This window comes from Podarcis pityusensis, assembly GCF_964106645.2.
Source record: "Podarcis pityusensis genome assembly, chromosome: 15".
Classification (NCBI taxonomy): Eukaryota; Metazoa; Chordata; class Lepidosauria; order Squamata; family Lacertidae; genus Podarcis; species Podarcis pityusensis.
The window spans coordinates 23,648,933-23,667,436 of record NC_138040.1 but is presented as its reverse complement, the minus strand read 5'-3'; the positions used below and the strand labels follow the sequence as shown (position 1 = coordinate 23,667,436).

The window sequence follows — 18,504 nt, the reverse complement described above, 5'->3', positions numbered from 1 at the left end:
TTGGCAGGAGTTTCTTAAGCAAAGGACGCCCTATAAGATGTGGAGACTAGGCTCAAAAGATGAAAGTCACCACTGTCTTATATGGCTTTGGTTAGGTTAATTTGTGGTCTGTCAATCACTGTTAGTGATGTTAGCTCAGCGAAACCTCCATGTCCAAAGGCAATCTACCTTGGGATACCAGCTACAGGGGAACTAACGGCACAGGGTGGATATTATCTTCACCCCCAAACTTCTGTGAGCCTCTCAGGAGTATCATCTAGCTGGCTGCTTCTGAGCCGAACGCTTGGCTAGATGGGCCTTTGGTATGGTCTTACATTTATTTGGTGACAGCGACAATATCAGGGCAGAGGCTCTTCTTATTCCAGCAAAGGACTGCAGCACCAGGATGGCAGCCAGGTGAAGGGAGTTCTAGTCTAAAACATCTGGAGGGCAACAGGTTCAAGAAGGTGGCACAGGATGTTTTCCATAGCCATCAGCACCGTAAATAATGGCTTGAGATGCTGTCAGCCTATCAAGTCACTATGATAGGCATCCCTTCTATGTGGTTTGCTCATCTTCTGCTCATCTTACAAGGGAGATGGCACTCGGTTGTTGTTGTTCTCCTCCCATATCTTGGATCCTGTTACACGGCAACTCCACCCTAATGGCAACTCCACCCAGCAGTTGGTGCTTAATGATACAGACAGTGCCAGAACGTGGGCAATGACCTCTACAGCTAGTTATTTGGGGCACGTAGCATGTTGGGTTTAGGCAACAGGTTTCATGGGATGCTATACAGTCATTGTTGTTGTTTAGTCTTTTAGTTGTGTCCGACTCTTCGTGACCCCATGGACCAGAGCACGCCAGGCACTCCTGTCTTCCACTGCCCCCCGCAGTTTGGTCAAACTCATGCTGGTAGCTTCGAAAACACTGTCCAACCATCTTGTCCTCTGTCGTCCCTTTCTCCTTGTGCCCTCCATCTTTCCCAGGATCAGGGTCTTTTCCAGGGAGTCTTCTCTTCTCATGAGGTGGCCAAAGTATTGGAGCCTCAGCTTCACAATCTGTCCTGCTTTCTCCCCATCCACTAGTAAATTAAACAAAACGAAACCTCTGAAGCAGCTGTCACTCCATATTTAGGAGGTTAAATGCATAATCATAAAGAGAAGATGGGGGGGGGTGAGCTTGACAGTTACTTTTCTGGATAGGAATAAAGTTAGTTTGTATTTCATCACCCAAGACGGGATGACCTAACTTCTGTTGTCTCTGTTCAGGGGTGGCCACCGAAGAAGGTTTGGAAACTTCAGCTGGTGCAGAATTCAGCAGCCGTTTGAGGGTCACTGTTAAAGTTCTAGTCCTCATTGTTATGGGTGAAATCTTGAAATCATGTTGGCAGTGTGTGCTAACATGCTCAGGACTAGTAAGCAATTGCAACCACCACCAAGGATATTATATTTTAATAATAGTAATAATAATAATAATAATAATAATAATAATAATAACAATAATAATAATAATAATTTATTATTTCTACCCCGCCTATCTGGCTGGGTTTCTCCAGCCACTCTGGGTGGCTCCCAACATCATCATCATCATCATCATCATCATAAATAATATATCAAACTTTAAAAACTTCCCTAAACAGGGCTGCCTGCAGATGTCTTCTAAAAGTCAGATAGTTGTTTATTTCCTTGACATCTGAAGGAAGGGTATTCCAGAGGGCAGGCGCCACTACCGAGAAGGCTCTCTGCCTGGTTCCCTGCAACCTCACTTCTCGCAGGGAGGGAACCACCAGAAAGGATTTCAGCTGAATTTCAGTGTCCGGGCTGAACAATGGGGGTGGAGATGCTCCTTCAGGTATACTGGGCCGAGGCTGTTTAGGGTTTTAAAGGTCAGCACCAACACTTTGAATTGTGCTAGGAAATGTACTGGGAGCCAATGTAGATCTTTCAGGATGGTTTGGGCAAAAGCATTCCTCTTTTCCCAGTGTTTTTGTTTGTTGCTATGTTGTGTGTATCCATGGAGGGCTATAGAAATTTTAAGAACAATGACAACTCAGCACAGATGGATGGAGGAAGCTTGTCCTTCCCTCCATAAAGGCAAGTTTGGACTAGAAATCAGAAATGTGCTGTTGCACTCAGGTCTCGCTTGTGGGCTTCCTACTTGGGAACCTGGTCAACCCCTGTGAGAACAAGATACTGGACTTTGGTCTGTTGCAGCAACTAGGCTCTTCTTATGTAGGACTCCTGACAACTCTAGAGGCAGGTGGTGTGGCTTGTGATTCTTCCTTTTTTGTGGGGGGAAGAGTTCAGAGCAGGGGGTAGCTCTGAGGGGCAGCAAGAGCTCCCCCCCCCCAAAAAAATGCTCCCCTCTCTCATAACACTAGAATGTATTCGCATCCAACGAAGCTAAATGTTGGCAGATTTGGGATAGGTAAAAGAAAGTACTCATGCTGGTAGCTTTGAGAACACTGTCCAACCATCTCGTCCTGTGTCATCCCTTTCTCCTTGTGCCCTCAATCTTCCCAACAACAGGGTCTTTTCCAGTGAGTCTTCTCTTCTCATGAGGTGGCCAAAGTATTGAAGCTACCAGCATGAGTTTGACCAAACTGCGGGAGGCAGTGGAAGACAGGAGTGCCTGGCATGCTCTGGTCCATGGGGTCACAAAGAGTCGGACACGACTAAACGACTAAACAACAACAAAAGAAAGAAAGTACTTCTCCACGCAGCACAGAGTTAACCTATGGAACTCACTCCCACAGGAGGCACTATTAGTCACCAAAGTGGCTGGTTTTAAAAGAGGATTAGACACATTCATGGAGGCTGTCAATGGTTACTAGCTATGATGGCTATGCTCTGCTTCCGCCTTCAGAGACTGTTCTGAAAACCACTTGTTCAAAACCACAAGAGGGGAGAGTGTTCTGGTGTTCAGGTCCAGGGGCAGACCTTATATGAAACTAATGAAGCTTAAGATTCAGGGACCCTAATCCCAGAGTGGCCCCAGAAGTGACTTTAATCCACATTGCTTATTTTAAAAAAATGGGTCTAGTACTGTAGAAGCAATCTGAGTCACACAGCTCAAATCGATTAACTTTTTGTCAAAAACTCAGCAGTACAAATGTTATAACGTAAACAACCCCCTTGAAGAAGATAACAGTGGTTACCCAGATCTCATTGCTGGTTAATAATAATAATAATAATAATAATAATAATAATAATAATAATATGCCACCCATCTGACTGGGTTGCCCCAGCCACTCTGGGCAGCTTCAAACAAATTAAAATATCAAACACAGTAAATCATCAAACATTAAAAACTTCCCTATACAGTCGTGCCTTAGCAGTCGAATGTTTTGGCTCCCAAACACCGCAAACCTGGAAATGAGTGTTCCGGTTTGTGAACATTCTTTTGGAAGCCAAACATCCGGCAGTGCTTCCATGGTTTTGGATTGGCTGCAGGAAGCTCCTTAACAATTGTTAAGGGGTTCCCATAACTGTTCAAGCTTTGGGGCCCTAAAAATTTAGGTTCACCACTGCTCATGTCCTAAGGGGTTTTCCCCAAGCATCTGGGCACTCACTGTGAGAACAGGTAAAAAAGGTAAAGGTAAAGAACCCCTGGGTGGTTAAGTCCAGTCAAAGGCAACTATGGGGTTGCGGTGCTCATTTCACTTTCAGGCTGAGGGAGCTGGCATTTGTCCACAGACAGCTTTCTTGGTCATGTGGCCAGCAGGACTAAACCACTTCTGGTGCAACGGAACACCGTGACAGAAGCCAGAGAGCACAGAAACGCTGTTTACCTTCCCACCACAGTGATACCTATTTATCTACTTATACTGGTGTACTTTCGAACTGCTGGGTTGGCATGCGCAGGACAGAGCAACAGGAGCTCAATCCGTCGCAGGGATTTGAACCGCTGACCTTCCGATCAGCAAGCACAAAGGGCTCAGTGGTTTAGACCACATGGCATGCCGTTCCTTCTGAGAACAGGATGCTGGGCTAGATGGGCCACTGGCTGATGCAGAAGGCTCATCTCCTGTTCTTATGTGGCCCCATTCTGGCACTGGATATGTAGCCATTGTGACTAGTAGCCACTGACAGCCACCTTCCCATTGGGACACCATCTGATCTGGGGCCACACCTGCAAAGCATAAGCAAAACAATTTGGTAAGTGTAATGACCCTAATCTCATTCCAGAGAGCCCAGAGAGGAGGAGGAGGAGGAGAAGGAGGACTCTTCTCTTCCTAACAGTCAATTGTTCTCACCAGCCAGCACTTTTTCACTCAGGTCCGTCTGAAGTATAATCACAAAAGAATCTGGTTTTACTTGCCCAACAACAGACGTAGTAAACCTGTCATAAAAAGGAAATGTGAAGGACCAGCAGTCATCATAAGCCAACCTGCCCTCAACTGGAAGGTTATAAGAGACTTGGGAGTCCAGTGACTCATAATGCACATGGGGGAATTGGCCTCCATGCTACTGGGACCAGGAAGTTAAAACTGCTTCCTGAGTTTCTCTGCGAGCCCTTTGAGACAAATACAGTCCTTCATTCAGCAAGAAGTTACAGAGGAGGCCACTGGCTGTTTGCTGGACTGCTGGTGGAGTCACAGCCATTCCTGTTTCAAGGAACTTGTTTGTGAGTACCTGGTGGGAATCGTGCCCCTGTAACTTTCGTTTTGCTTGTAGGGGTGGTGAACTCACCAGGGGCTAAGTAGCAGAAGGAGGTGAGGAAAAGAGTAGGGGAAAAAATACCTGGAAAACACACGGACTATATGGAGCTGTCTGCTAGCTCTTTGATCTTCATGTCCTACCAGAGATTGGTCTTACTTATGTGTAAACGTTTTTATATTCCACCTTCTCACAAGGCATCAGGGCACCACACAGCAAAATTACTGGGTTTTTCTTGTTTTTGTTTTGTATTTTGTGTTTTATCATGTGTTTTTATCTTGTGAACTGCCCTGATACCTATGGGTATAGGCCGGTATACAAATTTTAGTGAGGATTATGATGATGGTGATGATGGTGATAAGCTTTTAAGCTGACTGTCTACTCAAGATCATTTTAAACAAGTGTGTAGGCCTGTTGGCATTAAACAGTCTTCAACAGAGACCTGGAAGTCAAAAGTGAGGGTGCCTGTCATATCTCTGCTGCTAGAAACTTAGGGGACCAGAACCATTAAGGTTGTGTACACATTACTGGCCTAAAACGCAGCTGGGTCATTCTTTTTCTCTATTTGGAATAAAGCTGATTTGAGGGGGAAACACATCAAAATGCAGCATTTCCTAAGAAATGAAAGGATACATAGAGGAAGGGCTTTTTTTCAGTCGGAGCTCACCGGAGCTCAGTTCTGGCACCACTTAGGTGGGCGCCATTGCCATTCTAAGAGAACGAGAGAGAAGTTCATGGTGAGCTCTGGCACCTCTTTCTCTAGAAAACTAACAACAACAATAATAATAACAATTTTTATTTATACCCCACCCTCCCCAGCCAAGGCTGGGCTCAGGGCGGCTAACAAGCAATAATAAAAACAAATTGAATGAATACAACTTAAAAACAAAATTAAAATACAACATTAAAACAGGGTAGATGTGGATTGTGCCTAACGTCGTGTTTACACTGCATCCCAAACCAGCACCCAAACCCCTTTCCCAGCCCAAATTTGACAACTGTGATTACGAGGGTGAGCCACTAGATGGTGTTTCTTGCAACTCCATCCATTTTGAAATTGTCAATGAGCAGAAGGCTCACTTGATTCCCCGGTTGGGGTCTTGTTTCCTTTGCTTATTCAGTTTTGCGCCAGGGTTGCAGTCCTCCCCATGCTCCACCCACAGCTTTGTCAACTGCTGTAGAAAACTCAGATAAAGGAAAATGCCTTTCTGTAAAAGAGTAAAAAGAAAAAGAAAAGTAAATAACCCCTGGATGGTTAATTCCAGTCAAATTAGACTATGGGGTGTGGCACTCCTCTCTGCTTTCAGATGTCAAGGGAGCCAGCATTTGTCCACAGACAGCTTTTCCAGGTCATGTGGCTAGCATGACTAAATCACTTCCAGCTCACAGGACTCCATTATGAGTGCCAGAGTGCATGGAAACGACGTTTACCTTCCCACCACAGCAGTACCTGTTTATCTACTTGCACTGGTATGCTTTTGACTACTAGGTTGGCAAGAGCTGGGACGGGGAGCTCACTCCGCCGAGTGGATAGCGGATTCGAACTGATAACTTTACAACTGGCAAGCCCAAGAAACTCAGTGGTTTACACCATGGTGCCACCCACGTACCCATTAAAAGAGTAATGGATAGGGCTGATCGCCTTGATAATGTTCGCAGTATAGGCTCTGAGTTTGCGTTTGTGTAACCCTGGTTAAAGGTGATGAATGATGACACCAAGCAGCTGTTGGGGAGGGGAAGCAGAAGCTGGATTTCATTTGCCCAGTTTCTCCCTCTTTCTCCAAACAACTCCAGGGAACTTTTACTCATATTCTAATAGTGATTGTGCACAGGAAGTCAAGTCCTGGGGAAATATGCAAGGAGTCCATCCTCTTGTCTTTCTTCAGCTGACCAAAAATCATGAAGGGATGTTTTTAAGTGGTTGACCTAATTAAGTAACCACTTGCATGGCCGTCCCTTTACATATTGAAACAGGCCATTGTTTTGTGGAACCTGTATAGCAAGTTTCCCTTAAGCAAGAGAGCAGTTGGGATTTCTTAAAGCACAGCAGGTGCCCCCTGCCCCATACCCTACTTAAAGGGAAGAAGTCCACCTTTAAGATTTCCACTGCATTTTTGAAACAAATAATGCACCAGGCAGGGCTATGTAGAAACAGGGTCAGCCAGCCCAAGAGACAGTCTGAAGCAGCTGCCTCAAGCGGCAGAATCCCACGAGGCAGTGCCCCCATGGAAACCCCACCTCACCTGCCACTGGAGATCTTACGGAAATCCACTGCCGCTGCACAACTCTGGTAAGCCGAGCTTCCACTGAGAAGGGGCAGCGCCTTCTCATTTTGCCTCAGGCAGCGAAGCAGGACAGGCTGCCCCTGTTTGTGTGTCTCCAGAAAAAGGCAACATTTGGTCCTGGAGGCAGTAATCAACATCTTGAGAATCTCTGCTTTAAAAACTCAGGGCAAGTTTCTAGCCCTTACGGCTGAGTCAGAATGCGTCAAAGTGCATGGTCAACTTGGGCTGAAATCTGGACGTGGCAAGGTTGACTCAACATTTCCAGCAATCAGGGGACAGAGATCAGTGTCCTGAGGAACTACTATCCCCTAACAAAATCAGAATTGTGCAAAATAATATGAATCACATGATAAGATGAATGGAAGCGTATTTACATAGCTTCTGTTAATTTGCATAATTCACACAGCTCTCAGAATTCAGGTTATTTGGTGTGGAATTTTTGGGCAATGTGGGCCATCTGCTCACACAAGGCGCTGATATGACTGGGATGAACTCTGTGTTTTTCCTGCCTGAGCTCTACATTCTTTTGCTTGCACAAATGACCAGGGTTTGTTTCACAGGGCCAGTGACTTTCCAGATTTTAAAGCTAGGCTTTAAAAATAAAATAAAGGCAGAATAAAGTTTAACCATGCCAAAGCCTGCAGCTAGGGATGCCACAAATATCTGTGATTTTCCACGCCCACCATCATAGCTGCTTATTTGCTATTGCAAATACAGTGTCCTGAACAGGCAATGGCAGGTTTCAGCATTCAGAATATTATTGTTGCAATCATAGGAATGTCTGAAACTACTGTGTACCAAATCAATCCATCTAGCTCAATATTATCTGCATCGACAGGCAGTAGCTTCCCAGGGTTTCCCCCCAGGCAGGGGTCTCTCCCAGCCCTCCCTGGAGATGCCAGGGATTGAATCTGAGACCTTCTGCAGGCAAAGCAGATGCCCTACCACTGAGCTACAGCCCTTCCCTAAAGACATAAGAACATAGGAAGCTGCCTTATATACTGAGTCAAGCTATTGGTCAATCCCAAAATTTGCAAGTTCGTCCGAGGTCACAATCGGAAATCATGCAAGCCAATATGCTTGGTATTCACTGTCATTGTTCTTGGTCTCTGAACTTTACACAAATAATTATTTTCTGCACTGCTTCTGACATTTCCCCCATCAATTGAAATTAATCTTGAAATTAATTACAGTGGTACCTCGGGTTACATACGCTTCAGGTTACAGACTCTGCTAACTCAGAAATAGTACCTCGGGTTAAGAACTTTGCTTCAGGATGAGAACAGAAATCGTGCTCCAGCGGCACGGCAGCAGCAGGAGGCCCCATTAACTAAAGTGGTACTTCAGGTTAAGAACAGTTTCAGGTTAAGTACGGACCTCCGGAATGAATTAAGTACTTAACCCAAGGTACCACTGTACATAAGTTTCAACAATGGCAGATAGTGAGATACGTAATGTTGATTCTAGCAGAAGCCGAACTGTAGCAGAGTGGAAACAGCGCTGATTGCAATGAAACCGCAACGGGACAGAAGTCATCAGCTCCTTAAGTCCCCAGTTGTAACTGACTTAATCCATACCTTTCTCTCCCCACTCTTTTTTGGCTACAAGATTATGATCGTCATCATTCTGCAAGTGATCTGCAGCCTTGTGGTCTGGCTGTCGCTCTATGGCGGCTTCTTGTACCGGAACAAGCATCGCAGCCCCGAATGGAGCTGCCGGCTGGTCACCCTTTTGCATGGGCTAATTGTCACCTTCTTCTCCGGCTACATCGCTTTGATTGACGGACCCTGGCCTTTGACTCATGCAGGTACGCAGAGATGATTCATCCTCAAGGGGGTTGGCAGAGGTAATGGGGTCAAATGTGGGTGAAGTTGCTCTGCTCACCCACCATGGCTAAATCTCTGCCTGCTGTGCCATCCCCATCCCCAAAGCACAGCTCCGCTGTGACATTATTCATCCACCCACCCACCCATTCATTTCATTTACAGCTCATCTTTCCTCCAAGGAGCTCAAAGTGGCATACACAGTTCTCCACCTCTGCATTTTATCCTCACAACAACCCTTTGAGTGGTATGTTAGGCTGAGAGACTGTGACTGGCCCAAGAACGGCCTGTGAGCTTCATGGATGAGCAGGAATGAAGGAATGAAGGAATGAATGATTGAATAAATGATCTCCTGGGTCCTAGTCCAACCCTCTAACCACTACACCATTGGCTGAGAGTATGATTTGCAGCCCTGATTGCTCCTAGAGATCTGAATGCCTAGAAAAAAAACATCCCAGGAAAAATAGGGTGGAGAATTCCATTTCCCTGCCATTTTTCCAGTTTCTCCCCCAACTTCTTTTATTATGAACTTAGAGAAAATTGGGGTATGGGGCATTTTTTTAATTTGGTTTTTCTGCGGGGGGGGGTAGGAGGCGGATTCCAGACATTCACATCTCTATTGTTCACTGAGTACAAATAATGCCATGTAGCACTTATATAAAGCGCTTTGGGGTGTTCAAAGAGCTTCACTTGTAACTTGTACAGTGACCCCGAAAGGTAGGTCTGTATCATCATCCTCATTTTATATCCAGGAGAAGCTGAGCTGCAGTTCAGTGCTGGAGCATCTGCTATGCACAGAAATGGCCCCAGATTTAATCCCCAGTGGCATCACTGGGTAGGGCTGGGAATGTGCCCCTGCCCAGGACCCTGGAGACAATACTGAGCCACATGGATGAACAGTCTGACTCGGAATAAGTCATTCTCTGCATTGAGAGCAGTGGCTTGGCTAAGACATTCCAACTAGCATCTTCCTGTTTTGTAGCTCAGACCCTTGACTCCCATTTGTCCTTGCTTCCCCTAACCCAGGTTCCCACCATTCTGATCTCCACCTGATGTCTTATTCCTGCACTTTATCGTCTACTCCCGGCTCCATCCACTTCGCCGCTTCCATTCCAGCCTCGCCTTCCATCCAGCTCACTTGAGTCTTCTTGCCTCGCTCCTCTACCCTGCCATAATTGTTCTTTCCTCTGGTAGACATAAACTTCCCAGTTTTGCCCTTCTGTCCCGGATCAGCCGATTGAAGGAGAACAGGAGACCACATTCCTAGACAACAGCTTTCTGCAACCTGGTAGCCTCCTCCAGCTCATTTGGGCTATAACTCCCATCAGCACCAGCCAGCGTGACTGTGCCAACTTGGACTGGTGAGAGTTGTAGTCCAAAACATCTGGAAGGCCCCTGGTCGTGGAGAGCTGATGGCCTGGGAGGAAACTTCATTGAACTTGCTGGGCCTTACTTCTGAGTAGAAGTGCCAAAGACTGGCCTGTAAATTCTGCAAAATGAACAAATGCATTACCCCATTTATAGTTGCAGATTGAGGCATTCCCACCCACCCACCCCCTGAAGAATTTCTACAACTTCCTACAACTCTCAGCTCTTGTTGCTGAGTTTTTATCTACCTCTTCTTCTTTTTAACAGCAAGATTCTAGTCCTTTTGAAATGATGTTTGAAATTATATAAATAACGTCTCCATAGAATGTGGGTTTGATCAGTGCAGATGTTTTCCCCTTATTTGTTTCAAGCAGAGAGTCCATGTTGCTGGATAGGGTCCATTATTTCATCCTCTGTGCCCACAGTGATTCTCTACACTCCCTTACACAGCTAAAAATGTACACTGGATTTATTTTGAACTATGACTTGCTAGCGCTCATCTTCAGAACTTGTCACAAGTGCTAGAATATGGGAGCAAATGAAAAGGAAAGTACCTCTGGCCATGTGCAGAGGGTCCCATCTTAGCACTGAGCCCCTCCACTTCTCTGAATATCTGGGAAAAGGGGGTCAGAGTTTCTAGGTTGGAAACCTTGATATACAGGTAAACTGTAACCTTCTAACATCTTCCTTTAAAAACAAAACATTATTATGCCCCTGCTTTTACTTTTTCAGTCATTCATTGCACTTTATACATTAATTGCATGTCATTCCCAATCTCTCTGTTTTTCGCTCACAATAATCCTATGAGGTAGGTCAGACTGAGTGATAATGACTGACCCAAGATTGAGCTAAGCAGGGATCTGAATGTGGGTCTCTGCCGAAATCCAGCAAACTGCTTGCTACCCTGCAAGGCCACTGGTTATGCAGATTGATTACCATAATGCCTGCATTGTCTGGGAACAAATCAGACTTGCTCTGTAATGACGTCACAATCTCTGCAATTTCCGAAGCGTGGGTCCTGATGGCAGTTCCTAAGATGCCTCAGGAAAGGTCAGCTGTTATCTGAGACCTCCAGTTTATTTTTGCTGGAGGTTCAGTGGCCAAAAAAAGGGTGAATTGCTAGCCTCAGAAATTATTATTATTATTAAGACCGACAGACAGACAGAAAGACTGATAGGTAGATAATAAGCAAGTACAACAGTGCCCAAGAACCTTATGCAGTATTATACCCCCATTGTTCAGCCAAGACACTGAGGTCCAGCTCCGAGGGCCTTCTGGCAGTTCCCTCACTGCGAGAAGTGAAACTACAAGAAACCAGGCAGAGGGCCTTCTGGGTAGTGGCACCCGTCCTGTGGAACACCCTCCCATCAGATGTCAAGGAAATAAACAACTATCTGACTTTTAGAAGACATCTGAAGGCAGCCCTGTTTAGGGAAGTTTTAAAAGTTTGATTTATTATTATTATTATTATTATTATTATTATTATTATTCTGTTGGGAGCCACCCAGAGTGGCTGGAGAAACCCAGCCAGATGGGCAGGATATAAATAACAAATTATTATTATTAGTAGTAGTAGTAGTAGTAGTAGTAGTATATAGATATAATATCCTTGGTGGTGGTTGCAATTACTTATTAGTCCTGAGCATGTTAGTGCACACTGCCAACATGATTTCAAGCTTTCACCCATAACAATGAGGACTAGAACTTTAACAGTGACCCCCCAAATGGTGGTGCTTCCGGTACCCTGCTGTCAAATGACCCACCATCTTTTGCCACTTTCCTTCTTTGCCCTTGCCTTTCGCTCCTCTGTTTCCCTTGGAACAAATTCACGCCTGCCACTCTGAATGTCATCTCCCCTTGCTGTGTCCTCGCAAGCCCTTGCTTGCATTTAGTTCAGCTCCTGATCGCCAGGATTAGGTCTTTATAACTGTTTCACAAGGCACCTGTCGTCCTTGTGGGAGTATCTAAAAATTCCTCAGAGCAGGCTCTTACTCTAAGCCATTTGGCCGAATGACATCTGAGCTACTGACACCAGCTGCAAATCCCTTTTTCTCCACTTGTGTAATTACTGCTGGGGTGATCAGGGGGCCCAGGGCACCATCTGGGCAAAGGCACAAAATGGGCATCAAATATACTACAGTGGTACCTCAGAAGTCGAACAGAATCTGTTCTGGAAGTCCATTCAGCTTCCAAGACATTTGGAAACCAAGGTGCGGCTTCTGATTGGCTGCAGGAAGTTCCTGCAGCCAATCAGAAGCCGTGGAAGCCCCGTCGGACGTTCGAGTTCCAAAGAACGTTCACAAACCAGAACACTCACTTCCAGGGTTGCCGCGTTCGGGAGCCAAAACGTTTGACTCGCAAGGCATTTGGGATCCACGGTACGACTGTATTGTATAATAATGTTAACTGTGTTGATTTTTGAGTGTAGCATAACCAGGCATGCTTTTGTAGCTGATGAAAAACCAGACATCAGCTTATTCCAAGGCTTAGTATGAGCAGCAGGCCAAGCCAGAAGGGCAATGATGCAGGTTCTTATTAGTTTCTGCCTACGGTGCAATGCTGAAAGCTGCCAAGGCTGTAGTGGAGAATTAAATGAAGGGCGTGCAGCATCAGGAGCACCAGCAGACTTCCTGCAGAAGAGCTTCCAGGCAGGAGCAGTCTATCTGAGTAATGAGAATTCTCAGTTTCAGTGGCCTTGAAAACCCACAGCCATTTTTTATTTGCCCCAATGCCACTTCACAGGAACTTAGGAAACTGCCTCCCACATATCTTTTGGTCCATCCTGTATTGTCTATTCTGATTGGCAGCAGCTCTCCAAGAATTCAGACTCAGGGGTCTCTCTCAGCCTGACCTGGAGATGCCACTGAATTATGACTTTCCCCCCAGAGCATGTGGGAGAGAAGCTATTAAAAACTGGGAAGTTGTTCTGGGAATAGTTATGGAGCATCTCACAGAACCAAGGCTTGAGTTTTGCATGCATGCAACACACACACACACACACACACACACACACACACTTCAAAACCAGATTTCCTGTTTTAGAATCTGACCTTTGGATGCATAAACATGCTATTTGATATCATTCCCAAATACTCTTTTCAGGGAAAGTTTCTCTTTTGAGAACTTGCTCAAATTTTGGTGATGGAGAGGACTGAGTTCAAAAAAGCAGGGGAATAGGTCTGGGACATCAAATGGCAAAAGCATTGGATTTTCAGTGTGTAAAATGTGTTTTTTGTTACAGTCGTACCTCAGAAGTTGAACAGAATTTGTTCCAGAAATCTGTTCAACTTCCAAAATGTCCAGAAACCAAAGCTCGGCTTCTGATTGGCTGTAGGAAGCTCCTGCAGCCAATCAGAAGCCACGGAAGCCTGTCGGCCGTTTGGCTTCCAAAGAACGTTCGCAAACCGGAACACTTACTTCTGGGTTTGCAGCGTTTGGGAGGCAAAATGTCTGAGTACCAAGGTACAACTGTATTTTAAAGAGCAGTTTTGAAACCTATAAGGTGCAAGGGTCATCATTTCAAGCAACATTAGATTTGCACCCTATGGTCCCTTCCAACTCTGCAATTCTGAGATTCTAGGATGGCAAACTCAGTCAACCCTTTTCTCCTCATCTTTCCAGGCTACCCCAACACGGCTCTCCAGGTCTGCCTGATGTGCTTGTCGCTGGGATACTTCCTCTTCGACTTGAGCTGGTGCATTTATTTCCAGAGCGAGGGCAACCTGATGCTCTCCCACCACATGCTCAGTGTCAGCGGCCTGGCTTTCGTGCTGATGATTGGCAAGTCTGCCACTGAGATCAATGCCGTCGTCTTTGTGAGCGAGATCACCAACCCTCTGCTGCAGCTACGCTGGTTCCTACGGGAGATGGGGAGCTATCACAACCTCCTCGGGGATGTGGTGGATTACCTTTTCGTATTTCTCTTCCTGGGGCTGCGCATCGCCGGCGGAGCATGGATTGTACAGTCGGTGATGACTTCGCCCAACACCATCTGGATGCTGAGGGGTGGCGTCCTGGCCATGTATGTGGTGTCCTGGGCATTTATGCTGGATATCCTCAGTTTTGCCAGGAGGAAAACAACGAAGAAATATTTTGCTTGGAAGAATGAAAAAATGAAAGGAAAGTTTCCCAAGGAAAACGGACATCTGCCGAAATGCTGACTTTGACTTCCCAGTGGGCTGTTGTGCAATAATCGAGCAATAAGCAAACGGAACCTGGATAGCTCAGTTGGTTAGAGCGTGGTGCCCATAACGCCAAGGTTGCAGGTTCGATCCCCGTATGGGACAGCTGCATTGCAGGGGATTGGACTAAATGACGCTTGGGGGCCCACCCAACTCTACAATTCTATGCTCTTATGAAGTAGGAAGCATCTTTGATGGACAGGAAACTGTCAAGGTGCTTCACATAAGAAAAACTGGATTGGGAGGAACCAAGGAACTGCTGACCTCCAGAGCTCGTTCCAAAGATGAGGGATCTTTGGGGCCAGACATGAATCATGGTTGGAAAGATGGCTGGATATTCACCTCGAAGGAAACCGGGCAGAAAATGCCAGTGCTGGAGGAAGGACTAAACCACAAAGCCTGCAGGCAAGTGGAGGCTGGCCTGTAGGGGAAACAGGGCATTCCTCAATCTGACCTCAGCCAGCCCCCACATGTCCTGCCTTTTTTCTTGCAACCAGTGCAGGAGCTGGCACTGGCTGTGGGTTCTTCCTCCATAGTCTCACTGGTGCCTTTGCAGAACTTATCAAAGAAGAAGATGGAGACAAAACCTGAATTACCTCTGCCTCTTACTGGCTTCAACTCTGCCTGTCATTGACCTCCACGCCAAGGATGGTTGCAGACTCTCTGAAGCAAGGATCTGGCTTCTTCTAGCTGCTCCACACTGCCAAAGCCCATCCAGCTGGATTTCACAGTCTACAACTTCCTTTAGATTGAGATACTGGAGGGTTCTCCCTGGCTCCACCAACAAGATCTCCATACATGCTCCAAGGCTATGGATCCTGACTGCCATGCAAGCCTCTGACAGTCTCTTGACTCGGCGGCCTAGGCTATCTCAAGAGGAAATGGCAGGCATCAAATCTTGGACTACCTTGCAGTGGTTTAACATGGGTTGCCAGCACCAGGGGGCATGTGGAAGGGTGGGAGGGAGGGAAACGGATGGAATACATATGTTCATTCAACTACATAACAGTGTCCACGTCACCTAAGAGATTGCAGCTACAGACTTAAGAAAAGAAGAGTTGTTCCATTGTCTGGAGAGGTCACTTCCTGGTTCAACAGAGCCCAACGAAGGAAGTATGCAGCTGTACTGAGGCAGCACTGGGTGTTAAAATTTTGCGCTCCTAACAATTTTGCACCCGAGGCAACAGCCCCGTGGTCCTCCCATGCTATGCCACTGCTATTGTGCTTGCTCTTGGCAATCAGACTGGGTTTTTTAAAGCCTGCCAGCTTGATTACCAGAGATTTACCAGGAATCTTTAGCTGTGATCTATGCTAGAATGGACGAGGCCAGCATTGAAGCAGGAATAATTTGAAATTTGCCTGCATCTGAAAAAATGCCCATTTGCAGCTGAACTTATTTCCAAACCCAGAAGCAGCCCTTCCCTTCCCCTTGAAGCAGATATTCCCTTATTGTAGTGCATTCAAAGTGGCCATGGCAGATGTTTTCTCTTGGCAATACAAACCTAAGAGCTGTGGCAATTGTACAGACTCCTTGCTCCCGTTCCTAAACAGGCATCAGCATGGGGTCGGAAGACTGCTCCAGCTGTCACAAGTGTTATTTTTTGCACTGCAGTTAAAAGCTGCTGCTGCTCCCTCCCTGCAATGTCAAGGCAAACGCTGGTGCTTCTCATCACGGAAGTCGCTCGGGAATCTCCAAGCAATGATTTTCAGAAAGAACAGATAAAGAGGTTACAGGTTGCCCTGTCGGTTTCCACATGGTGCTTTTCACAGGAAGGGTTTTTATACTGTGCCGTGTCCTGAATCTGCCATCCAGAACTCTCTCCGGTGCTCAGGGGGATAATTTGTGCTAATCTTCCTGTGCTCCAGAAAACTGCCCTTGATCTCCCAGGGGCGGCGGCGTCTCTCTGGCTACACAGGAGACTTGCCTGCAGCTCAGACTTCGGTGCGGCTGTGAAGCCTACTCACTTCTCAAGAAGTTGCCGAATGCCTGCTTTGGGTTTATGAAATGGGGACACACACACACTTGAAAAGCTGCTGGCATTTCCCCTTGACTCCGGCAGTCTAAGTGTGTGTATGCACACATACGCATTCATGTGTGTATAGAGAGAAGGCAAAAAGTTGCAGTCTTATAACAACTTAGCTGTAAGTGGAGATGAGGGATAAATCCAATTCTGATTGCAACAATATGTCAGCCAAATCACAGCCATCCTTCGAAATTTGGACTTGTCTGAATTTTGCAATGTAGCCTAGCTATGTAAACTATACCACCCCCCAAAAAATGAATATACTGGGATAAAGCGTGCATCAAAACGCATCTACTGGTGAAAATAGCATACAGCATTGAACTATGTCAGGGGAAGTGGTATTGCAAAAATGTGTCAATTAGGCAAAATTGCATGCAAAAGTTTGAATATTCGAAGAACTCTGCACTAAAAATGCTGCCGAATTTTCGTGATTACTTTTTTTTAATGTAAGCTGATATGGAAATGTAGAGGACTGAACTTAGGAATGGAAAAATGAGAATCTGCAACTGACATATTTGCCCATCCCTACTAATGAGTAAGCTCTACTGAACTGAATATGGGACTTCCTTCTGCATAGACATTATAGAATTGTGTCGTAAGGAAATATCTACCTTGCCCTACAGGAGATTTACAGCACAAGGATATGCACGTCTACACAAAGTAAACACCACCTAGTTTAATGGGACTTACTCCTAAGTGAGCAGGAACAGGATCGCAGCCATAAACTGCATTAATCATCATATTTATGTGCTTATTTGATTACCTCCTACCCCCCCCCCCCCATTTGACACCACCATCAATAAACCATTTGGGTACAGTGATGAGATCTCATATACTGAAAAGTCTTCAAATTGTTGATTCAGACAGGCCATAAGGTTGAATCAACACTTGAATTCTTCAAAAAAAATAAAATCAAGAGAAACTATACCACTAGTCAAACCCAACAAACACATATACCACCACCAAATCATCCCAAAGGAAATATACTTAGGTGTAATGCTGAAAGCTGCTTGGCTGCCTCGTAGCTAACCTAAAAAATAAATGGCAGCTTATATAGAATGCGACAACTCCCAGTCATGAGAACAGAGGACAATCTCAGCTTTCTTGAGTCCTGTCTTCCACCTCTTAGCTCCAGCAGAGCTGGATCTGATTCCTGGCTGGTGTGTTAGTTACAAGCAACTATATAAGAAAACGTTCCCCAGCCGGGGAGGGTTGGCCTCTAGATGTTCTGGACTACAATTCCCATCAGCCACAGGATCATCATACAGCCATGTTGGCTGATAGGAATTGCCGTCTTGAAATCTGGACAGCACCAAGTTGGAGAAGGCTGATACAGTATCTCCATTTTTATCCAACAACCAAATTTTTCATCTTGTCCCAAATATCCCATTCAAGCGAATGAGTCTTCAGCTCAGTTTCACCATGTGGATAGCAGTAGTACTTGCCGACAATAGAAAATTATTTGGGGGGCGGGGAATCAGAACACTTTGTCTTGGACAATCCTGTAAAGCCAGTATTATAATTCCCAAATTGCAGGTGGAGACTGAGAGGGCAATGTGGAGACTGAGAGAGACCCAAAAATGTCCATGGGGGGTGGGGCTTTCCTAGTTCATCGCTCTTGAGCTGTGATTCTGAGCACACTTCCATGGGATAAAACAAGCTAAGGAGCTGACCGAAATGTGACCTTCTTCATTGAGAGCAGTGTCTCTCGCGCAATGTACAAATCAATGTTCTTTTTTTTGTATTTATTTATTTATTTTCGGGGGAAAATAAAATTTATTGGATTTTTACATGCAATAATAAATGAGCAGTGCAATGCCTCCACCCCCCAAGCCTAATACAGAGATCAAGTTGTACATTGACATGAGCAATTCTTATCGATTCATGTCAGTTATTCAAATGCCCGGTATCGTTATGTCTCAGGGACAGGACAAACATTGTTTTATCTGTTACAGGCAGTTGTTCCCCAGGAAAAATACTGCTTTGGAGAGTGCATCTTTAAGACTTAGTTTCATCTGTGTATTGAATAAATGGCCACGCTACTGCATAAAATTTGTCCGGTATTTATTACCGGGAGCATGGCGATAGAACTCCCTCCTAGCTGAAATCAGAGACGCCTTCTCTCTCTCGAGCTTCAGATCTTGCCTTTTCAGTAGACATTTTAAGGATTTGTTTCCCTCATT

The 18,504-nt window shown here is 45.6% G+C and overlaps 1 protein-coding gene across 1 annotated transcript; it reads left to right on the top strand.

Annotated features, from left to right (window-relative positions):
• Positions 1 to 3,584: 3,584 nt before the first annotated feature.
• LOC308464349 (TLC domain-containing protein 5-like) lies at positions 3,585 to 18,111 on the top strand. Its single transcript, XM_080983707.1, has 3 exons — positions 3,585 to 4,608; positions 8,534 to 8,732; positions 13,738 to 18,111. Exons 2-3 carry the CDS (start codon positions 8,537 to 8,539, stop codon positions 14,274 to 14,276), a joined length of 735 nt encoding a protein of 244 aa, XP_080839833.1. The 5' UTR covers positions 3,585 to 4,608; positions 8,534 to 8,536; the 3' UTR covers positions 14,277 to 18,111.
• The last annotated feature ends 393 nt before the right edge of the window (positions 18,112 to 18,504 follow it).